Source organism: Gymnodraco acuticeps, unplaced genomic scaffold (genome assembly GCF_902827175.1).
Source record: "Gymnodraco acuticeps unplaced genomic scaffold, fGymAcu1.1, whole genome shotgun sequence".
In the NCBI taxonomy this organism is placed as follows: Eukaryota; Metazoa; Chordata; class Actinopteri; order Perciformes; family Bathydraconidae; genus Gymnodraco; species Gymnodraco acuticeps.
The window spans coordinates 1,698,980-1,724,280 of NW_022990346.1; the positions used below are offsets into that span (position 1 = coordinate 1,698,980).

The window sequence follows — 25,301 nt, forward strand, 5'->3', positions numbered from 1 at the left end:
TTCAACAAAATACATTTACGTCACCCCTCTCTGTAAACGTGAATAGTATATCCGGGAAGCATGTTCAGTGTTTTGGGGAAATACCATAAACAAACAGTCTTTCTTGTCAACTTGAACGCATTTACCCCTTTCGTTTTCGGTTATTGTGTCCTAGAAACACACATTTAACACAGTCTCTTTTGTAGCCACAGTTCTTGAGTTATTGTTTGAAGCTACTGGACTCCAGTCTCGGTGTTTGTACCCGGGAGGAGAAGATATTCGTGCTAATTGCCCGGCTGCAGCTGTACGGCTTTGAGAAGAGACGATGTCTGATTTCATTCTGGTGGTCCTGTTAGTCGTGCTCCTGGTGTGTTTGATTGGGACAATTGGTGCCTTAATCGTTTACTCCGGACTACTGTGTGATGTGATTATAAAGACTGGGCCACCTCCTGTCAAAAATGTTACTATTGCTTATAAGTTCAACGAGGGATCATACAAGGACTGCGGTGCAGCCTACACCGAGTGCTGCAGCATTGGGCCGAAGCTGAGCACCGTGGGGGTCTTCTACGATGACCCAAAACAGGTGAGACCCCAGCCCCTGTAGTCTTACACCACAGCACCTTATCTGTGGTTTACACTTGACCTCATGACATAACCACAAAGCACTGTGTACCTTGTTTCCTGATAAGATGTTGGAGTCAATGAGATATGCCTCACTTGACCTGCCCAGTCTTAAATGTCACAGAAATGGTTGGATATTATGTAAGAGTTGAGATTGTTTAGTATACTCAGGAACTGACCTGGCCTAAAGTCCCTGAGATTTGACTCTGTAATGTAAATGGGGCTTGAATCCCAGAGGCCAACTTAGCATCCTTAAATAGCTTATTTAATTAGCCAATAGTCCAACACCCGGATTTATTTCCCATGTTTTATATGTGACAAAGAAAAACATCAAATTGTCATATTTACAAAGTTAGAACCAGCACTTGTTTTCTTTGCTTTAAAGGCGTTATCAAAATGGTTGCTTTTGAACCTTCTGTCCACCAATTTATCTATTAATCTCTAAAAGTGTCATAAGGTTTACATTTTGTTCAGATGAATGAATAATGAAATCGTCTATCTCATTAGAAATGGTCCTGTCTGGATGTCCTGGAGATTTGACACGGAAGTATAATGTGCATCATGACTTAATGTAATTCACTGTAACTCAGCATGTATGGCTGCAGGAGTTAAATGTACAAGCACCCTTTTTTAAAGAAGTGAGCCTGGATGATGAAACCAGTCAGCTGATCCATGCCACGTTGCACTGTTGATACTTTTTCCCTTCACATATGTGGCTCCAGGGTGCTTCAGTCTTTTTTTCGTCCTCTGACTCAAAAATGGTAACCAGACTTGAAACTAGGAATGCAAACACAGCGTCTTCACATGTCTGGAGAGAGCTTATACACCTGTCTTTACACTTTTTAAGTTTAGTCTGAATGGTTATAAAGTTAAGTCACAAGCCAGACACCAAAATCAATGGATCTCCCTGAGTCACTCCGAAGCTGACCCTAATCCAAAACTAATGTGGAATGATTGAGGATTTCCATGGCTGATTTGTCTCATACTTTCTTTTTCTCTTGAATCACGTCTTGTGTTTTTAGTAAACAAGAAATGTCTGCACAACAGCTGCTTGTTAGACAGGAGTGTTTATTGGACTCCCAACTGATGCGGGTAGAGTACATCAGATACAAATTCACAAAGGCAAAACAGCCTATTTATAGTAAATCAGGTTTGCTCTTATCTTAGCTTGTATTGTGTCCATTCTGGTGACATTTGAGTGCTGAGTTTTTTTTTGTAGTTTGGTGGGTTGAGCCGTTTGACATGAATGTGGCAACATAGCAGCTATTTGCTCATCAGCCAAACGTGCAAAGTAACTTAGTCTGAGTAGTTGACAGGGGGCACAGACCAAAGTTAGTGAGTATTTTTAGCTCAATTGTGTCTTGTGGTTACTGCTTTCATTTGATCATTTGTGGATTAAAGAAGGTGCCACACTGGCAGCACTTAGTGTTTGTCTTTCTGCTTACCCCTGCCAGGTTTTCTGTAGCCAGCAGTCCTTTTATAATTAAAGGCTTTTAGTGGAAACCATGACTGTGAGTCAGACCAGTGGAAAGTTCCTGCAGGAAGCTTAATTATGTTCTGCATTCAGGTTGTGTGGAGAGTCTAGATTATAGGAGACCATTATAGGATGATTCTGTATGGATCTGATGATGGGGTCTGTATCCATTTTGAGATAATCTCAACATGTATGGATCTCTAAATTCCTTGGGGAGTTTAGACATCACCGAAATAAATTAAGTATCAACATATTGTCATTAGCTGAAGTGATTCAAAGTTAAGGAGCCCTGGTTTTAAATGGTCAAACAAAGCTTTGTCTCAGATAGCCGCTAAGACAAACATTTCTACATGTTTAATAATGAAAAGAAAGGATTTCATGTTTGCTGTTGTCAATAGTAGTGTCCTGACATGGGAATGGGATGACCTTCTTTGTTTACAAAGACCAAGGGTCTCATTACTCGCCACACGAATACACTCAATGAGAGAGAGGCTAAATTAGATATCATTTTGATCAAATGTGAATACTGAGAACATTAATGGGTTTAGTAGGTCAACTTTCCTTTGCATAATTTACAGCGTAATTTGCAACTTACTGTGTTTATATTTGTCCTCAATACTTAAGGTGGCCTTTAAATTAACTCTCCTATGCTACTGTGCCTTTAATTCTTCAAAGGTTTTGTGTGTCTATCCACAGTTGTTAGGGCCGGGTTGAATGATAATGTGAATTGTTGTGCAATAAATGGAATATCCCATGCATTGTGGAGAGCAGGCTGGTTTAAATTCTCTATTGATGATATAGGGTCTCTCAGCTGAAGCACGGAGATACATAGCCATAATAAGATTACTTAAAATGGTACTGTCTGTTTAATACATTTGAGAAGTTACAGAGAAGTATTTATAAACCACTAAAACTAACTTTATTCCTCCATTAAATCCACGAGCAAGGCTCATCTAAATTGGTTAGTTTGAGTATTTTTTCAGCAAATGTTAAGCCTGTTTTTGTAATGCGCAGTTCAGACTCTAGATGGCACTGTTGGCATTAAGTTGAGTGAGAGGAAGGTGCGTCTTCAAAACCACATTGATCTTTATACTTCATTTAATTCCATGGCAGAAGTAATGAGGCTCAGTCTCTCATAATTAATTCAGTATTTCAGTGAAATTGCAGAAATGGGAAATTAACCTTGCATAAAACATTTAATATAATCCACGTTTAAGGGGCATATTTCAAATCTAACAAAAACTTTAAAAACAGATTAAAACTATCACTGGATGTGAAAAGAGCATGCTCTGTCAAAGAGGCTTAACTATGTTTGACAAGTCAGACATGGACGTGTGTTTTATTTCAATGTTCTGCACTGGTACAGCTGGGAGGTTGTCATCACCTCACTCGGCTGAGGCGACACCAATTAGCACTATATTTAGTTGCTCTTATGTCTATTCATACATGTGTGTGTTTGCATGTATGCTTATAATCGCCAAGACTTATTATCACAAATGCCTGAGGGATTCAACAGATTAGCCGCTTGGCTCTCAGGGGTCAGTTAGCCGGACACTGACCCACAACACTGAGGGTTACACTTCAAACTCACCAAACCACTCAAGGCAGAGTTGTGTAGTAAAAATACTTTAAGTGAACAAGTCATAGCGTAGATAAAGGACGGACTAAATCATTGAATTCCTGTGTTGTAGGCCTTTGCTCTGTCGTAGATTGGTAAAGAGTGAAACATCAAGAGGCTGCCTGAAAGGACGCTCCTGAGCAAAATGCATTAATAAGAGTGGACGGCACCGTATGCTCAGAGGCCAGTGTGTGTGTCTTTAACAATAAACTACCACAGAGTAAGGCATCCAATGATACATCTAATTCCATTACCTTGATAGAATAAGTAGGTGGTGTAAATATCTGGAAAGGTCATTTATGTAACCATTATTGCTGTCTGCATCTGATGCTGAGAACATGATGTGTTTGTTTGGAGGCTACACCAGAGCTGCACTTTGGTTCATCCTCTGATCTCATGAATTCCCTCTTTATTTGAGCTTCTGAAACAAACCCACAAGTGGCTCCCCATGACAAGCGGGAGAAAATGAAATGTCATGTGTAGAGACGTACATGGGAGTGGCAGTGAGAGATGAGGCGAGGTGTGGAGCTGCCTTGGAAGAGCGGTATAAATTGGCAGGAGACTGGCTCACCTTGAGAGCTTCCAATTCATCAATCGGAATTTCAGATCAGAGCTCCATGCATCGCAGCACTCCCAGTCAAATGTATTAGGTGGATATAAAATGAGAAATAAATACGCTGATACTCTAAAGTCTGGTCCCACAGGTCTTCAAGTCAATATTATGCAACACCGTTGACATGCCTGCTCGTAAAGCACCCCATTAATGTTTATGGACATCTCTACACTGAGTGAGATACTGCAAAACCAGAGGGGAGAAATGCAGACAGAATCTATAAAACAGGAATTGGCTTTTTTTTTGTATCCCCTAAAACAACTGTTGAGTGAGAATCCATTTTGATCTGTTTCCACTGTGTAGAAAGGAAGACATTACTCTACAAGCTGACATGCAACGATTAGTCAGTGAAATATAGTCAGAAGAATGCCTTTAAACCCTCTGTGCCATCAATCCTGCGACATGTATTGGCTTTTCACCCCATGTTATGATGCGCAAGATATTGGATAACACAGGCCAATATTTATCGGAGCTGTGGAGAAACAGAGTTGAACATTTTAGGAGAGGACGTAAACCTATGCAGAAGAAGGAGGATATCATCCAAATCTCCTATTAGAGAAGATGATCTGCCTGCTCTGTGACATCTGGCTGGAGGAGTGCCACACTATATCCAGCTGGCCGCCGACGAGTGGTGAACCAACTCGACGACTGTGGCGAAGGAAGACCGAGTCATGCCTCCAGCAGGCTGCTTATCCACGCCAGTAATTATACATGCCAGAGCTCCCAGGATGCCATGTGTAATTACCAGCTAAGCCCGAGAACAGCCTTAAGGCACAGAGCTGCGCTTGGTGAAAGAGAGAGGGACCAACAAAAAGTACATTGGCTCCTGACTCAAGGGCCCACTCCTCACCACTGCAGTGGAAACATCATCTGATTTGTGTGCTTGAGGCCCCCACCCCCACCCCCCCTTTCCAAAGGAAGCCGTAGTCTTTATTTTATTTTATTGAATTATAACAAGCAGTGACATATTTTAAATTAGGGCCGGGACTCGATTAAAAAAATTAATCTAATTAATTAGAGGCTTTGTAATTAATTAATCGAAATTAATCGCATTTTTAATCACATATAAATATTTGACCTGAGAACAGTGAGAAGCAATTTTTTTCACATGGATTTTAGTATACCATTAGGCGCATTCACACCGCAGTACTTTTCCCACAAAGGTTCATGAGAACTCTTTGAACCTGGGGTGGATTAGGCAAATGAAGCCGCTGACGTCACTTCTTCTTCTTCTGCTTTGGGTTTACTGGCAGGCCGCAAACCACTTCACGGCGTATACTGCCGCCCAAAGTCCCCGGCCGGAAGTCCCCGGAGTTGGGGACTGGCTTCAGTAGAAGCTGCTGGGAGTCCCAGCCATAGATATATATAAACACTAGATGACTCACCCGCGCTGCTGGCCAATGGAGACCGACGTTGCCACTTGGCCGCCATCTTGCTACAAGCAGTTCTCTCATTCATAACATTATGGTTTACTATTTAAATAACCATAGCTTACTCAATTTTCAACCAATTTTCAAACGGTTTGGTTTTTTATAAACATCAAAGATGTAGTTATGATACTGCATACTTAGAATCATGGACTTTCATATGAAAATAACATTAATCAGATAAAGCAATAGCTATACACACACACACACACAAGGTATTTATATTAAATATTTGCCAGTGTATATATTTCCTTTTATTTTATTGTTAATATTTAAAATAAATTATAAAATTAAAATACATTTATATTTTATATATAAAAATCGGTCTCATGTTACCACTCTGTAAGCCAAGAGTTGTTAATTTAGCAATGCCTTAGCTTGAAGAACAGGGACACAACTAATGACAATAGCATATGTTGGTATATTATTTAGATATTCACACCTTTATCAGAAGAACCAAACCAACATAAAATGTGCTCACAGACAGGCCAGTGCTGTCTAATTTATCACAATCATTTTTTACATGAGATCTTCATATCATCCTAGTTTTGTATTTAGTTTCTAGATTTGTAAACAAATCCAGAACCTTTGAAATATGTTATTGAAAAAAGACCAAGAATAATATAAACTGTACCATGTGTCCTTCTGTAGTCCATTTGTGGTTTGTCTTGTCTCACCCCGGCTGATATATCACAAAATCCACTGTTTGAATTGTTCCCTATATTGCCCCTGTAAGGTGTCCTTGGGTGTTATGAAAGGCGGCCCCCCAAAATAAATGTATTATTATTATTATTATTATTATTAAGAAGAACAACTTGGTGTGGAGGGGATGTAGGAAGCAGGAGCAGGTGGGGAGAGATGGGGCTTCAAGGTTCAAGGTTATTTGTTTTAAATGTGTCTTGGAGATAAGGACCAGCTGCACACAATAAAATACAGTATAACACAAAACCAATAAGACACACGGTGGCACATGGCACACCAACAATCAATCATCGTCCAGCCTCAGCTTTGGTATTCTTTCACAACCATGTTATGGGTTTATTAGACTGAGCAAACATAAACATATGTGGGGAACATAGTGCTGCGTCTCATGGAACCTGAAGATGTCCCTTCTTAGGGCGAGTTCCCACTGCCTCCTCCTCTCTTCGGTTTTGGGAAACCTTAAAAACATGAGAAAGGTAGCCAGATATATAAATTATTGTCAACATTTTCCTCCCTTCTTTCCTTTAACATTAAGGGTAAGGACAAAAATACACACCGAAATTATCATATTTTTGGTATGTATGCATGTATGTATAGCCTACTTTAAGAATAAGACAACCACACTAAGAGTAATAAAAAAGGTGTCCAAAAGAAACATTCAATAATTGTGTAAAGAAATGGTAACAACATATTCTAAAGAGGCTGGGTCAACAACAATCTTGCAATACTATTATCTCACATAGCCCCACTGATCCTGTGTAGCAGGACTTGTAATGTACATACATCCACTAAGTAATTAACGATTATCCTAATTTTAGTCATAATATTGTCATATCTTACACGTGAAAGGTGATCCCACGGGTTCTTGTTTGCAGCCTGCGGTGATTAGAGCATCCGTAGGCTGCACAAAAGTCCGGCATAGTCAGGTACTTCTGTAAATACAAAGCCAGCAAATTCCTGTATCATAATGCAATATGTTTTTAACAAGCCAAACCACTTGGAAGAAATCATGTGTAACTTAAGTTATGTTGAAAAGAAAGAGCAGTTCTGCCTCTCCCACTGGTGTAAAGTTGCTGGGTCAACTTTGTAATACTAGGTCTCACTCACAGCCTCTTGTTATTAGCCAGCTAATAAATACAACCACATACACAAAGAAAAGCTGCAATTTCAACATGTCCAAGCATCCTGTATCATAGCCATGCTAATAATGTTTATAATAAACCAAACCGTTTGTAAATCAGTCAAGATTTCAGCGATTTAAGAGTATTTTTGTGCAGATCACTCACCTTACAACAGCTACCATAACGCGAATCAGAGTAACTGTTGACTGTAGCAAGATGGCGGCCGGTCAGCTACGCTGGAAAATCTCCCATGAGCCATCTAGTGTTTATATCTATGGTCCCAGCAGCCTTCCGAGTAAATCGCCAGAACGCCGACACCTCCTCATCTCCACCGCTCCCATGTTTTATTTTGTGTTGCCACAAATTAGTCTCTCTGCGTTTCTGCGCTGGGCTAATGCTAATAATGCTAATGCGAGGATAATAAAATTCACAAAACTTTTTGGGAGTTTTACGGGGCGTGGTTTGCAATCCGCCCAGCCAATCAGAAATATAGCTCTTTTCTCACAAGAGAGCCGTGCGAAAGTCCCTGCTCTCTAGCAGCTCTCTGCTCTCTAGCAGGGACTTTCGTGGGGGTAAAAAGGTTCTCATTAACTAATTTTAGTACCGGCTCTTTTTGGTGTGAACGCGATAAAAGAGGCTAACGTCCACGCTAGCTTCCACGCTAGCTGCTATATGTTTTGCATTGGGGTGATACTTGAGGCTTGATGTGCTGCGGTGATATGCGAATTCCTTTTTGCATAATTTGCACACAACCGTGCTCTTATCGACGCTTCCATCCGTCCGTTTTTTAAAACAACATTTCCCACTGTTGTTCACTGTGGTTTGTTGTTGTCTGAAGTCATGAACGTTAGTTGGTGCTCCAGTATAATCGGTACGCCTGAAACTCATCCAGTGAGAAACGTTCCGCGGTGCAAAAATAAGTGCGATTAAAATGCGTTAATTTTTTTAACGCGTTAATTTTTGTGTAATTAATTAACGCGTTAAAGTCCCGGCCCTAATTTAAATGGCTTTTTATTTTATTTAATTCAATGAGATGGTTGTTTTCTTTCTTTGTAACCCTTAAAGGTCCCCTATTATACTGTTTTTCATCAATATATTATAGGTCTCAGATATATACAAAACATGTCTCAAACAAGCCAAGTGTTTGGCTCCAAATACCAAACAGATAGTGCGTGCACTCAGGGTCGGCGTCATGGGGGGTCATTCGCGGGCCATGCCCCCCCAAATGAGTCACTGTGCCCCCCCAACGCAGGGTGGGCAAGCCTTGTCACTTTGCCGATTTTTTCTTTTTTTTATCATATAGGCTAAGTGAAAACGTTTCCACTAAAGGTTTTTTGTGTGAAATACATCAGAAATAAATTATACAAATATAAAACACAGCCTGAGGTGTGCTCACTGCTGCTCTCTGATTGGTGTGTTGCTTGACCAATGACCCCCGACCTTTTTTTTGTTATCATTACGTGGCTGAGTGTTTAGATGAGAGCCCAGTGGCGATCTGTTCATCTGTTATACTGATTATACAGTAAAGCCATCGAAAATAATATGATATACAGTACAGTACAAGTACATGGGTCTCTGTGTTTCATTCAAGCTCTGTGTGTGTGTGGCACGAGCGCATTTTGTGAGTGCGCGAGCGGTAACGTGGAATGTTGTGGTTAGCATCTGGTTAGCTAGCTATGCTAACGGATATAAAGGGCTGTTTCTACACCAAGGTGGAGGAGAGTCCTCTCCTGTCAGACTGAGAGGATCTTATAACGTCAGCTCAGTGAGGTAAGGACTCTCAGTGTTTAGATAGTTCACTTTAGTGTAAGTTATCTCAGTGGGTCTCAAACGGTTTGGTCACAATTTATGTAAGTATTTTCGAGGAATACCTTTATATGATCATTATAGTTATTAAAGAGAGAATAAATGAAAAACGGGTACGAAATACTATAGGACAGTAACACAAGAATACAGTTTAAAAGGGGAGTGATTAGTAAAATATCCATAAAGAAAAAGTAAATCTGTAAACAGTTCTGTTTCATATGGATGCTGAGAGATGTAGGCTATTCATAGATCTCTTCACTTTGCTCTCAAAGTGCACCAGATTGATGCATTTAACTTCAATATTTTAAAAATAATCTTCCCGGGGGAGCATGCCCCCAGACCCTCCTAGAGGAGGTTAGGTCCACCCCCACCTAAAACATGTTCACATGGATAGGATACTAAATACATTTGCACACTTTTTATATGATGGCCTATGTCCATATCAAATCAAATCAAGTTTTATTTATATAGCACATTTTTCAACGATTTTTGGTCGAGCCAAAGTGCTGTACATATAATAAAAAATAACCTACAGTAAAGACACTTTACAGCAAATACAACAGCACAGTTTGTGCAGAATATCAGTATGAGAAAACGACACCCTCTGTCCTTATATGTTTCTGTTTTGGTGGTCGTGCCACAACCGTGCATGTATGCACAAGTCATAGGTGCGCTATACAATAGCACTACACCCTGCAATGTGTGTGAAAGACAATAGACTTTACAGCATGTTTTTTTAAATTGAAGTTGCGTTGGTGTTTGTGTGTTGGTTGTTGACGGCAGTGTGTGCCCCCCCTTGGTAAATGATTGCCCCCCCATTCAAGTTGTTCTAGAGCCGACCCTGCGTGCACTGTAGCATCCCATAAACCCCTCTGTTTCAAAAGTGCTGATTCTGTTACTTTAGATGAAATAAGGTGCCACTCCCCACGCCCCTCTGAGAGATATTTATCATGTTGCTCTAGGAGGAGATTCAGGTCAAGTCAAAGTCAACTTTATTGTCAATCTTCCAATTTGTGTGTACAGACGGAGATCGAAATACTGTTTCCCACAATCTCGAATATAAAAACAAATGTACATAAAAATATGTATGCAAATATGTATGTATGTATATATATATATATATATATATATATATATATATATATATATATATATATATATGTATACACACAGTCAAAGACACATTTTTGCATGTGCACATATTAAGACCAAAATGTACAAAATAACAGTGACTTTATTCAGTGATAAGGTGTTACCTTGGTTGGTTATTGGCTAATGGTTACCCAAAAAATGTATGTATAAAAGACATGAATAAGTGGATTTTGCATAATCCAATTTGCTAACAGCATTTGTTTTGGTTAGCATTCTTGCTCCACTGCAATTTTGGCTCCATTATTTCAGCTATAATCAGCCCATCACAGCATACCTGTGGTCCCAGTGCTGTGCAGCCCTATTAGTTTCAATTTCCCTCCTGGTGACTTTGTCTCTCGGCTTCCAGTCAGCTGAGACACGCTATCGCTCTGAACACTGAGACGAAAGACGGATCTGCTTTTCTTAGTCTTCTGCTCTTCCACGTGTCTCAGGTTCTTTGCTTGTTCACGGAAATGCCCTAAACACCATCTGTCTCCGTGCTCCAGATACAGAAAGACAATTATACTGTGTAGTGCTAAACAGACAGAGAGCTCTTCACTAAAGGCAGTGATGTGTATTGTTTGTGAGATAAATGTATCTGATGCATTTGGACTGTGGATGAAATCGTTTTAGGGTCATTATGTGCCCTTTGCTAACTTGATGTGTTCTTCATGAATGCTGCATTTGCTGCTTGTCATGCTTCACTGCAGACATTGATGTGAAGATGAAGTAGAAGGCTCCAAATGTGCAGATGTATTGACCACAGTGCAGTGAAGGACCCTTGTTCAAGCCTCTCCATTCTGGCATAATGGTAAACCCAGTTTGCCAACAAGAGCATGTGATGTTATGCTCACAATGTTTTAAATTCAAAGATACTTTGTAGTTGTTTAATTGAATGTGTCAATGCAGCATACAGCCTGTAAAAAGTGAATTAAGATAAATGTGTTTATTCATTTGAAGTACTTGTGTCCTGCCTCCCAGCAGTGCTGCAGTTGCTGTCACGTAGGTTATGGGCTTTGTTTAAAGAGGGAGCTAATGTTTTGCTTTTTCTATTTTTAATCGCCCCCACTTTGCTAATTTAGCTTTGCATTTGTTGATCAGTCACTTGGCAGTTGTGTTTTAATGAGCATGGTGATGGACCTTGCCTCTGTCAGGCAGAGTATACACACTCATTATGATCCTGTCTTTACAGTTACTACAGAGTCGTGGCTGCTTTCCTTGTTCATCCCCGTCCTCCCCAATCTGCAAACGCTTCAGAAATGACGATTTGTGGACGCGGCCGGCACTCCAACACAAATCAATGATTCCCAAGTGGTGATGGCCAGAAGCAAAGACATGCAGGGCCAAGATTACGGGAGTAAATCCTCATTATGTGTCTGCTAATAAATAATGACCTCTGTCAGCCATACCTTTTTATTGTTGGAGTACCCTCATCCATCAAAAGAAAGGCCCTTGTAGCCTCAAGCTAAGAATTGCTTTTGAAATGACTTTCTTTCCCAACAGGTCCTTAGAGACCTGGCTTAGGGGAATCCAATAGAGATGGGAATGGCACCAATTGTGAGAAGAAGACATCTTAGCGTCCTGTGGGCCATGGGTTCTAGAAAAGTTGGCTGAATTCATCTCTTTTTACTGATTTAATGAGCTTGCTATGCATTGGGAAATAAAATAAATGAATGTTTGCTGCACATGAAATCTGCAGAAACATATTCCGAAGAAAATACAACATTTGTGTAAATCTTGCTAATGGCTTTATTTCACTTCAGTGGAGTTTAGAATTCGCTGGTAGCTGCATTGGTTTTCTGCAGCTTGGTGTAGAGGAAACTTCTGTGTAGCATGCAGTGGACGACTCAGGAAGGAGACACGGGAAGAGTCGGAGCTTTGATGTCAAACCACTGTGATTTATTTGGAGTTGGTACCAGAGTATTCACATCACAAATCCAAGAGTCAGAGGTTCTGACTCCACGGTAGAGTTGCCACGTCAATTCTGGAGAGCCTCTCTCTTGCCAGCCCATCTAACTGGTTTCGCAGAGAGTAAACAACATATTTGAGGAGATAGCCTAAACAGTGTGGGAACACAGAGCTACTTGCCTCGGACACTTATGACCTCGAAGATTTTACCTTGGAGTCCACAACACAGACCATCTGTATCCCAGTATTGACCGGTCACAGAATGGGAACAATAACATTATTGGCTAAGCCGCCTGTGTCCTTAAAGAAGGTAAACAGACATCGAGGTTTGTCCTGTATGTTACAAATTGGCGTCTTATGATAATTATTTCCATAACACTTGGTACAGATACTTAATATGTCAGTGTTCAGTTACCGAGGTAAAACCTTCAGTCTTCCCAATATCCCACTCTCTGCTTCTGTCCCCGGTCCATCAAAACCTACAGTTGGATTTCATCAGCTCCCTGAGAAATATAGAATCACACACTGTCTCCCAAAACACAGCTTGGGCAGCAGCTGACTTTTAAAGTGGACAGAGACAGAAAATCTATTCTTTTGTTCATAAACAAAACAACTGGTGTGGAAGACACGACGAGTCAAGTACATGGATTGGTGTTCCTCTCGTTCCTAATTGCCTGTATTCTCTGGGGTGTGTTATTTGGAGGGAAACAGAGATGAGATGCAGTCAGAGCGGCTGTTTGTGCTTGCCACTGTGTGGGATGTGAGTGATGGCTAGAGCCCTGAATGATATCATTAGTGAACTACTGGTTTGGCTGCAGTCTATCAGTGCGGAGAGCATGAGAGACAGGAAGATACTGAAGCATCACCGTGGGAGGACAGTTGTTATCCCCTCTGTGTTTGAATGGTTATGGTTGCGTCTTATCATAGACCACCAGTGTTGACACAGAGTAACTCTGTACAGGAGGCTGGTTGACAGCCTATACATCTAATGTGTCCATGTGGGAAAGAGGAGTCCAACTCCAGCACATAAATCCATTTAGATGAGACATGGATATGTATATGGTTTTTGCCTACATTTGACATATAACAATGAGTATAGATGTCAGAACAAGAATTTGTAAGACACTATTTAAAGGACAGAGATTTGAGCTAAATGCTAATGTGTGCGGGCTAAGGTTAGCGTTTTAAGATGGTAATATTTGCTAATCGGCACGAAACATGAAGTACAGATGAGGATAATGGGGATTTCATTAGTTTTCCAGGTAATTAGAAATAGGGATGCACCGAATATTCGGCCACCGAAAATGGTTAAAAAGGCCCTTTCGGCTTTAGGCCGAAAGGGTTTTAGCACCGAAAAAATATCACCGAATGTCAGAACAGGCTTACGTTGGTAACCTAACGTGTTGTTGTGATGACGTAATAAAGACGCGGCGACCATGCCAACATGTCTGCCGCTTGGAGATACTTCACAATATCAGAGAAAGAGGCGCGGATTGCGATTTGCAAAACGTGTTCAGCTGACATTTCTCGAGGGGGTGTAACTGCAAAGACTTTCAGCACTTCGGGATTACTCCACCACTTGAAATCTAAACACCCGGACAAATATGCGGAGTATGATGAAATCACCAGCGCACACCGCTTTCACCGCTTTCCTGACCTGGCCAAGGTGGCACGCAAGTATTTGAGTGCTCCATGCACAAGCACTGACAGCGAGAGACTGTTCAGCGCTGCCTCTCATGTGCTTGATGAGAAGAGGAACAGACTTATGGCTGATAAAGCAGAGAAGCTACTGTTCATTAAAAATAACCTCCCACTTTTCCTTAATAAGTAGACAAGGCTGGCTTATCATAGGCTTATCATAAGCTTATCTAGTTCTACATGTCTACTCTATACCCACTTTCCTGAACAATTTTCATTGTGAGTTATAATTCACCATCTCAGGTTATCATTAGGGGGAAATGACAGCAGCACAGTGTTCAATATATTGTACTTTCGGTATCTAAATGATACAATGTTGTTTACATTGCTCATGAGGACAGACCACCTTATTTGCAGATTCTTGAAATTGTAATTTAATTTGTAATTGATTGTGGATTTTGTATCCAGTTTTCACTTTATGTATCTTTATACAATGTTTACTACTTTGTTTATGAGGCCTTATTTACAGATTCTTGAAATTCAATTGTAATTTCATTTGTAAATACTATAGTTACATTCATGTGGATTTATCCAGTTTGCACATTTGTATGCATGCACTTATAGGTGCATTTGTTGTTGTTGAAGGCCTGGCTGTTACAGTCTTTATTTACACTATTTTGTTGTAGGCCTACTGGCCTAGATGTTTATGCAGTTTTAAAGCCCCTTGGCTTTGTTCTGAATGCACTTTGTTGTAGTTATCCTACAGAGAAAACTGTATGCATTCAAAAGTGCTGAATAAATGTTTTATGGACCCATAATAGTGATTATTATTTAAGTTAAGTTTTGCCATAATCATGTCTATTTCCATAATCAGGTAGCTGAACAACATTGGTAACAAATGTATACATTATATATATATATATATATATATATTTCTATTAATCATTTTCGGCCTTTCGGCATTCGGTTTTCGGCCAACTGTTTCCTATTTTCGGTATCGGTTTCGGCCAAGAATTTCCCATTCGGTGCACCCCTAATTAGAAACATAGACTATTAGAAACATTACATTTTGCCTACAGCACTGCCACCTCCATTGCAATAGTTCTTTGCACATCGCAGAGTAGCCTCCCGGCGGTGACCCTTGAGAGGGAAGTTTTAGGGACAAGAACCTCAATATAGTAGCTAATCTTAGACCCTAGTTCCCAAGTCACTAAAAAGTATGATTTGCAGCGCCAGAAACATGCTATTGGCTCTTATGAATTATAATTATATTAATTTGTATATTTATATATATTAATATTTGCACAATTGTAATGTTTATTCAATCCAATGTCTTTTATATTGTGAATTTGTAATTACTTGCTGCTAGTGTCAATTAACAATTTTAAATTTGTATTCTTACTAAATACTTGCCTCTAAGGTAATTTTATTTTCTATTATATTTTATTGTATCTTTTAAACATGTTTAACTTGTGTAATGCTTGGCACTGCTGCTGGAACAAAATCGTTTCCCAATTTGGGATAAATAAAGTATCTACCGATCTATTTGATTCAAGACATTTCCCGGCCCTAATAGCTGAGATATCAATAATTATTTTCTTGAATCAGGTGTTATCTTTTACAAAAGGTTAACTCTACTATCATGTGTTTTTTAAATGTTCCTCAATATATTTTGACCAGGCCTTGAAATAGATACCTTGATTGTCACATGGCTGTAATGTCTTATTTAACACAGCCACTGTGACTGCCTGTATGTTCAATGACTCATTGCTTCATTGTAAATAGATCTAGTGTATCACAGCTTGCCTTGAATGAATAACTCCCTGTCAGAAGCAGGTGATCTGTGTTCTCTGACTCACTGTTGAACATGGTGGCAACGGTCTCTGTCAGGTGACGGTAAAGATTATCTGCTCATGCTCAACAGGCACTGTCAGTCAATATTATTACCCACATGATGCAGACATTAAGAGACACTGAGGGTTGGGGTGGGATGATCAAATTGATTTATCTCAGCCCGGGAGTCTCACTGGCAGCCTGAGCAACACTGAATTATGGCACAAAGGCTGCTGTACAATCAAAGTAGGACAGTGGAAAGAGTGCAGTGTAGTAGCAGCAAAATGAAGTCAAAAATAACCCCTGATGTGACAAATGAGATGGAAGAGAAGGTTGTGGGGCGGTTAGATGTGATAATTGTGTGAGGACGCCAGAGACACGATGAGTGTTGCTGACTCCCATCTGTGCCCCCCTCAGTGCCAGCCCTCCACAGACGGCCACTGTCACAGAGCAGAAACCAGCAGCACTCTCAAAAAAGCTTATTAGGGCTGTTAATGTTTTCATATTTAATATAAATGTTGTTAATCCTGCGTTCCAGGCCACCAATGGTTCACAATTGCGATTTAACTTTACAGAAGAAATATACGGAGTGTTCTTAGAGAGATATCAAATACTGTGGGAAGATCTAAAAAATGGTGGGTGAAAAATATTAAGTCTACCTAGGGGATTTTTTGTTAACTGACAAAAACCTGCAAATATCAATTCCTCCATCTGAAGCTCTACAGACTGACAAACTGTCTGCAAACATGTGAGTGGGAGATTCTACGACAGATCTCCGTCTGACTGACAACTAGCTCAGCGATTGTAATTCTGTCTCCCTCACTTCTGCATGCAGACATGTGGGCACAGTAAGAGACAATACAGTAGCAGAGACGTTTTGTAGTGAAGGAGACCAAACCTCCATGTCAGCTTATATTTAGCTTCCTGAGGCAAAACAAACAATCCTCCCCACCGGAGAGGCTGATTTGAAGCTGGATCTCTAATGTATCAATAATTCTTCATTCCAAGATATCTGTAGGCAAGAAAACCGTTATGTGTGTTGGGAAGGAACACTTGTTAATTGAAATCCACAAATCCTTTGCATGTAAAATACATTTGACTCTGGTAAAATACAAAAATATAAAACAGTTCATATTTTTAATAGTTACAAAGATAGGTTGCCTTTTCTGGCACATCTGACCTGCAGGCTTTGCAGCTCAGATCCAATTTGAACTGCCCCATACAGTATGTGACCTGGCTGTTGGATATTTGGAGAGGGATGTTTACCAGGGCTGTTATCCATCGGTCAGTGACACTTACTGTAAAACTATGAGAGGGAACAATGTCCCCGCAGGTTTAAATCAAACTACTTCTATTTTTACTGCCGTACAGGTGCAGTTTTGTTGCTGATACAGCACTAACCGCACCAGTGACACACATGTTACATCCTCTCAAGCTCTCTTTCTCTTGGCTCCCATCTTCTCTTTAAGAACTATTGTTTTTAATAATCATGTCTTATAAAGGAATAGGTAGCAAATTGGTGGTCTGTGCATGCTTTATTATTCAAATATAGACAAATATAAATTCTCACTTTCATGTCATCACATTTGCTCTTTTGTAACATTGCTTTGTGTTTTCTACGCAGTCCATGGATCTCACTGTATTTATACCCTACTACCTACTAAAAAACTATGTCAAAAATGTTACATTTCTTCTCCAACAGAGGGCGTAACCTTGCTGTGTGGTTGTAAATAAATGAGTTTCTGCTGGTGTGAGGTCACTCTCTGTAGGGTTTTCAGTGGATTTGTTGCTGTTTAATATATATATATATATATATATATATATATATATATATATATATATATCCTCTCTCTCTGTTCCCTCAGAGGCCAGCAGAGAAATGTCGCTACGTGGTGGGCAGTGTCCTGTGTGAGGGTGAAGAGAAGCCGGATGAAGAACTGCAGAAGTTGTACGAGAAGTATGGCTTCAAGCTGTTCTCTCTGCCTGAAGTGAGCCATGCTGTGACCACCAGCTTCCCCTGCTGCAGCCCTCTGTCTCACGTGGTGGGACCTTACAGGGTCTACCCCAGGCTCACTTCCTACATCGAGGTAAATACAACACAACGATATGTAGATATACCTATAAACACTTGAGTCACCCAGATGCTATTTTAGCCACATCTTACGTTAGTATTTATCTCACACTAGTTAAAGGTCACCTATTATGCAAAATCCACTTTTTCATGCCTTTTACACATCAACATGTGTCCCCTCTGCGTCAAGAGATTCTGAAAGTTTCAAGAAAAAAGATTCTCTCTCTTTTTGTCCTGATCCATTTATATAAAAACCTGTCTGAAAATGAGCTGATCAGATTTGGGCCACTTTATGATGCCATAACGATGTTTTGGCTTGTGTAACCATTAGCCAATCATCAACCAAGGTAACCCCCCCCTCCCCACCATATCACCTGAAAGGGACTTTCGTGGGAGAAAAAGGTTCCTGTGTCTGATTGGCTGGGTGGAATGCAAACCACGCCCCGTCAAACTCCCAAAATCTTTTGTGAAGCCGCCATTTTATTATCCTCGCATTGCATTATTAGCATTAGCCCAGCGCAGAAACGCAGAGAGACTAACTTATGACAACACAAAATAAAACATGGGAGCGGTGGAGATGAGGAGGTGTCGGCGTTCTGGCCGTTTACTCGGAAGGCTTCAGTACTGGGACTCCCAGCAGCTTCTACTGAAGCCAGTCCCTAACTCCGGGGACTTCCGGCCGGGGATTTTGGGTGGCAGTATACGCCGTAAAGTTGTTTGCGGCCTGCCAGTAAACCCAAAGCAGAAGCAGCAGAAGAAGAAGAAGAAGAAGAAGTGACGTCAGCGGCTTCATTTGCCTAATCCACCCCCAGGAACTAATTTCCGGTGTGAACGCGATCTGTACTTAGTTCATGAGAACTAAAGAGTTCTCAGGAACCTTTGTGGGAAAAGTACTTGGTGTGAACGCGCCTATTGTGGGTTTTCTTGACCAAATATCTTGTGTGGGGAGTGGCACCTTATTTTCATCTAAAGTAATCAGCACTTTTGAAACTATGGGATTATGGGATGCTACAATGGGTGATCTGTTTGGTATTTGGAGCCAAACACTTCAGAGACATGTTTTGTATATATCTGAGACCTATAATATATTGATGAAAAACAGTATAATAGGGGAACTTTAAAGCTGCAGTTAGTGAATCAGAATGTATCCCTGCTCTTATAAACAAAAACTCACTGAAAACGTGTGATGACTGAAACGGTGTGTTTGTCTCCTAATGTCTCACATTTTAAGAACACGGTTCCTTTACCATCATTACTTGTTTGATAACCTTCTTCCACATAAAGTGTGTACACCCTTCTTCCACAAAAAGTGTACACCATCACATCTTCCTTTAGTCTGTTATTGCAGTAGATGGCAATCATCTTGTGAACATATTTGTCCTCTTTTCTACTTCCTGCTTGTCAAAAGACCCCCACTCATGTGTTGTTTAATTCATCACACGAGCAGATGAGGTCTTTAAAGCAGATTAAGAATAGATGAAGTAGAAGGAAATGAAGGTAGGTGTGGGTCCATGTGTCCATATGCTGGGCTCCATGTCCTCGGGACAGGCCTCAAAAAGCTATTGACATTTACTGATGACATTTACACACACGGATTCATTTGGGGGTGTCCCACTGCATGAATAATGCTCCGCGCGTCCTTCTTTCTGTTTGAGTGCATGCATGTGCGTGCTCACTCATTTATCCATCTGTTTATTTGGGCTTTAGTCTGTTCACAGGAGGTAGGAATGACTCAGTCTGAAATGTACCATCATATCTAGTTAATATGGTGATTTATTTTTTTCTCTTCTGTCAATGGAACTCAGGTTTCTCATCATCATGAGAGATAGGGTGATCACACAAGGGGGGTGGCTTTGAGAGCAGAAATTCATTGGTATTCCTCTTTAAATATTGGAACCTTTCTGTATTTTATCAGTAAACTGCAGTGTTTGAATTGCCTGTATAAACCAAATGAAACATCAGCATGTGATTATGGTATAGGTGTAGGGTTTTTCTGTGTTGCATTCATCACAGAAAGTAAAGGGGAAATGATCTAGCTGATGGCATTGTCCATCAGTTGAAACTAACTCTCAGGTTACTGATGATCTGTCAAAGAAAGTAAATAGGCATGCAATATCTGAAAGTGCTTGGTTACATTACATTACATTTAGCTGAGCTTTTATCCAAATCAACTTACAATAAGCGCAATCAATTATTAAGATACAAACCTCTAACAAGGCAACCCATTGTAAGTGCCTGTGCATTCGTTTGAAATGGCTAGACTCTTGTTACATCGTAAACAGGTGGTTTTTCAGTTTGCGGAATTTTTTTTTTAATGTGTTCATTTGTTCAAAATACATAATAGCTATACAATATTTAATATGGCATGAGCTCGAACACGAAAATGTAATCTGTCATTTGTGCCCGGTTTGGATTGGCTTATTCTTCACATGCTATGGTCTGCCATGTGTCGCCAGCTGCCACTTTTCACCTGCCCCGGGGTGTTAAACCAAAAAATCACCCCAGCATCAGCCAGGAAGCTCGACCAACCAGCTAGTTCACAAACAAGGACATCATCCCATATCGACTTTCCAAGCCAGCAAACTAAGCGGTTTTTTTAAACACTTATTTTGGAGTAGTGATATCAGTCCTGATCTACTTGTTCTAATGCTCAAAGTAACACTGTCTGGTCATTATTTTCACTCTCTTTAATTTGTTGTTGTTTTGTCTCTGCGGCACTAACACCCGACTTTAGAGGGCAGAACAAACTCTAACATGTGCACTGACACGGGACTAAACTAACTAAGCGTTCTGAAAGCATAGAAATAGCATATCTCAGTGTTAAAATATAGTAGTATTCCCTTTAAGGCGCTTGTGCTGTTACATAATAATGGCCAGTGTCAGTGTGCATCATTTTTGAGCATGCAGCCCTGTCCGTCAGGCTAGATGAAGTCCCTGTAGGGAGAGCTTCTGTTTTTGTTCCCGCACTTGTCCGCCATCAGGCAGAAGTGCTTGTCGCAGTCCATCAGTTGACCTGAGTGCTATCTCAGGTCATTAAGGAGCCGCTCCTGTACAGCAGATGGGCTATTAACACACTAACATCCAGTTTGAGTTGTGGAGTGGCGAGTGCACTGTGCATACAAGCTAAAGCTAGGCTACTGAATAATGGAACATGGTTAAAAGAGGCTTGGTTAGAAGGTGGTATGTGAATGTTCTATAAATGTTGGCGCTATACTGTTTGGATGATTCATTGAGTAGGTTCGTAGTATGAGGGACTTTGGAAGCAGGGAGACACTCTTGACGTAGCTCTGTACTCTTTATCCACTCTATCCAGCAGAGGTTCTATGTACTGCTTTCAGCGCAATAATATGGCAGCAATTTGCTTTGTAAAGATAAAAGTAATAGCATCACCATTTATTTGGGGTTCCTTTCAGAACATGTTTACATCTATTAATACTTATTAACACTTTTTATTCTCATACTGTCTTTATGCCTGGGACTTACATTTTTTGATTGCCAACAACAGTGTAGCTTTTGCGCATATGACAATAAAGGACAATAACCATTGCCATTTTGAATTCCCTTTGTGGTGATGGGCTGGTGTATTTCCTAGTGAGAACAGAAGCCCACTGCTTCTAACCTAGATTGAGTTAAATACACAGTCTACATTTCACTGTGTACATAAATAGAACAATAATCCAACATCTTTCATTCATTGATTTATTCCATCACATAAAGTAGAAATGTCTTATTTAGTACATTTAGCTTTGGTCTTCACCAGCTCCTTAGGGAAATATCCTACTGTTACTCACTCCACTATGTTCAGCAGCTAGTTGCTAACCTTGCAGGTCATATGGTGACGGGCAGGTTACAACAAAATACTGTTCCTAGGTTCTTAACTAATGATTAATGCAGTATAAATGTATTCATTAGGGCAGCTTGCAAAGGAGTGCCACCCACAAGACTAAGGAGGCCAGACTGTTGGGATGTTTCAAGGTCTGGCTCTGTGCCAAGTCTTACAAGCTCAATTTTCTCAGAGACTCTGGTATATCTCCTGCCCTCCTCTAGCGCTTCAGTTATCAGAGAGCATAACTTCCCTTGTTTCACTTGAACGCGTTCTCTCCGGTCCAGCAGCATCATCTCCACACCAGCTTACCTTACCGTATCTCTTCCAAGCACAACATATAAGCTTATATATATACACACGCACCAATGACACACGCACACACACATACACTGGTGCACACACACACACAGGTTTAATTGTAGCTTTAAAGCTCTTAAACAGGTGATAGGTGTTCATTTAGTTTAATCCTGAATCATAAGATAACATAAGATAAGATGGTACTTTATTGATCCCAATTTGGGAAATGCTTGTTTTTTGCAGCAGCATAAAAAGACAAGGCATTGTACAATACAACTTCAAAGACTAGAAATAAACAAGAAAGTAGAAAATATACATGTTGAATTTAACATTACAACATAGCAAGGTATTATATATATATATATATATATATATATATATATATATATATATATATATGACGGATGGAATATTAATATTAAATATTGAACAGATTATATAAATGTAAAATGTACAATGTGGTTTTATTCCAAGAGAAGCTATGGAGCAGAGAGTTCTCTTCCAGCCAGAGGTGATTTATTGTACAGTGTTATTGCACTGGGCAGGAATGTGTTCCTGTATCGGTCCTTGTGACAGCGGAGCTGCAGCAGTCTGTTGGAGAAGGAGCTCCTGTCTGTCCAGCTGCAGGTGGAGAGGATGGGTGGGGGGGTATCCATGATGGACAACACAGCCTGTTCAGTGTCCTCCTCTCCACCACAGCTTCAAAGGGGTCCAGCTTGATGCCGATGACAGATCCAGCTTTCCTGATCAGTTTTTTTATTCTGCTGGTGTCACCGGCTCTGATGCTGCCCCCCCCCCAGCAACGAAGAGTGCACTGGCCACAACAGACTGGTAGAAGATCTCCAGCATCTTGCTGCACATGTTGAAGGATCTCAGCTTCCGCAGAAAATAGACTGCTCATCCCCTTCTTGTACACAGCATCAGTGTTGATCCTCCAGTTCAGTCCATTGTCTAAGTGCACTCCCAGGTATTTGTAGTCCTCCACAACAGCCACATCCTCTCCCAGAATGCACAGGGGCTGAGGAGAAGGCATCAATGAATGTGTGGGATCAATAGAGATTCTGAGATCTTGATCATTTATGCTCAATAGCGGAGTATTCATGTGCGTCTAAATGAAAGCAGTGAGTTGGCAAAGGCACAGGATGTTTGGCGTTCTGCTAGTTAAAAAGCCTGATGGTGAAAGAGGGTAAAATGAATGGATGAAGAAGTAGCTTTCACACTATATTAAAGGATTTGGTCAGGCCCTGTTTGATCTTTGTGAAAGCACCTTTTCAGGAGCTGAAGAATGAAAGTGAACAATCATTGAGGGTGTTATTTTGGTGGCTGCGTCTCCCAATAGCCCCTGTGAGCAGGAACGAGATGAGAAACAGATAGCTCCCGTCCATTTAGTAATCCATGTATCTGAATGAAGCTTAAAGCGTCATGAAAGAGTTATTATTTTCCGTCTCTTTTCACTCTACACTGTGTCACACCACAGTTCTTTTTGCCTTGCAGGTCCCTCAGCAATTACAATGTAGATCTTTATACCCCCAAGAATATTCCGGGGGTTTATCCTCTGGGGTATTCAACAAATGCACAATTTGGATGTACAGTATTGTGTCTATTGATGCTCTGTATGGTTGCTCACATTGTGTTTATAGAATACAAATGTTATTTCAGGAAGAATCATATGCAGTGCTGACAGAACAGTCAAGTTCCAGCTAGGAAGGGTCTGAATTATGTGCGGCAGCAACTCCGAGCCTTTCAGGAGTTTCTCGGTGGGGTCTCAGAGAAGGGGCCGCTTGAACACTCCATAGTTCTGCTTGGGGGACTTGAGTGGTCCCATGGGTAAGGATCAGAAACCTGGAGTGCAGGCATTAGAAAAAATGTCCTGCTTCTTATGGACCATGGTGATTTTTGAGCATTGGACGTCTGTGCTAGACATGAGACACAGCTTTCTTCTGTGAAGGCTCACTAAGCTTGACCTGATGTGAAGTTACCCCAATATTAATTTTCTATAGGACACAAGTTCATCATTTTCTAAGAAAGCAATTCCATGCAACACCTGTCTGACCAGATATGGAATAAAAGAAGGGTAGAATATTAAGATCATTAAAAGAATGAGTCACATTTCCCTGCGGTTTTGGCTGTTATTTGCTTCTTCTTTTTTTACACACTGATTGCTAAAAAGCTGCTTGCTTGTGAGCATTGGCGGATGTGATTTGGTTCTGAAATGAACAACCTGCAAGTGCCACATGGCGGTAGATTTTCAGTTTTGCCAAACATGATCAAATGGAACAAAAACATTTCTGGCCCAGATCCCAAATACCTGATTAGGGGTTAGCCGGTGGAACTGCGCTGATTTCAGGTGTACCCATGGAGTAAACAACAACTAACAATGAATTAATTGTGAACTCTGAAGTTATTATTTTGTGTTCTCCTTCTCAGTTATTGAGGTTTTCTGTCAGCAAATCGCAATAGGCTTAGTTTCTAGCAAACTCTAGAAAGCAACTCTTGTTCTTGTTCTTCTGCTTTATATCTCAGTATTGTCAGTATTGTCTCTTGTGTTGATATTATATGCTGCCCATCTTTTAAACACTGCAGTTCTTTCACAAACGGCCTCTGAAACAGGCATACACTCAGACAATTAATTAATAAGTATGCTAAATGATCATACATGGTTATGAATCCAATTATTTCCCTCTCTACGTCAGGTGAAGGAATCTGCCCACTCACTGTCTCACATCCCAGCATTTCTGAAAATCATTCCTTGTATTTAACCTTTTTTCTGTCATCTAGCTGTCAAAGCTACATGCAGGTACTAGTTTGAAAATGACACACTTTTGCAGATAACAAACTTTTTTGGCTTTGTTCTAAAGGATTTTGACACCCACCCACAGAAGCCTCGGCTCATAGATAATAATGCTTTCAAGAGTATCTAATTATCTATCCAGGATTATTTTGAGGCATTGTTCAGATAGTGCTTTATTCATTCTGGTTCTACCTGTCTCACTATACACATTTTTGAGTTAATGCAATATGCTAATAGGCATATTAATTATTTTGCATGGATGCTGGCTGTTTTCAGTTAAAAGGTTATATTTTGACTAGGGCCGGGACTTTAACGCGTTAATTAAGATTAATTAATTACACAAAAATTAACGCGTTAAAAAAATTAACGCATTTTAATCGCACTTATTTTTGCACCGCGGAACGTTTCTCACTGGATGAGTTTCAGGCGTACCGATTATACTGGA

General features: G+C 40.4%; 1 protein-coding gene and 1 long non-coding RNA gene across 2 annotated transcripts in view; one reads left to right on the top strand and one right to left on the bottom strand.

The window, feature by feature from the left end:
- The first annotated feature begins 64 nt into the window (after positions 1–64).
- tex264a (testis expressed 264, ER-phagy receptor a) overlaps positions 65–25,301 on the top strand; it is an 84,099-nt gene continuing 58,862 nt past the window's right edge. Inside the window, exons 1-2 of the mRNA XM_034223812.1 lie at positions 65–562; positions 17,737–17,958. Of these exons, the coding sequence (XP_034079703.1) occupies positions 305–562; positions 17,737–17,958 (480 nt within the window). The 5' untranslated portion in view covers positions 65–304. The remainder of the gene's footprint in view (positions 563–17,736; positions 17,959–25,301) is intronic.
- Positions 6,740–7,822, bottom strand: LOC117551096. The gene is made up of 3 exons (XR_004569748.1): positions 7,721–7,822; positions 7,275–7,366; positions 6,740–6,892 (listed from the first exon to the last, which is right to left on the bottom strand). It is a non-coding gene; the product is annotated as an uncharacterized LOC117551096 (long non-coding RNA).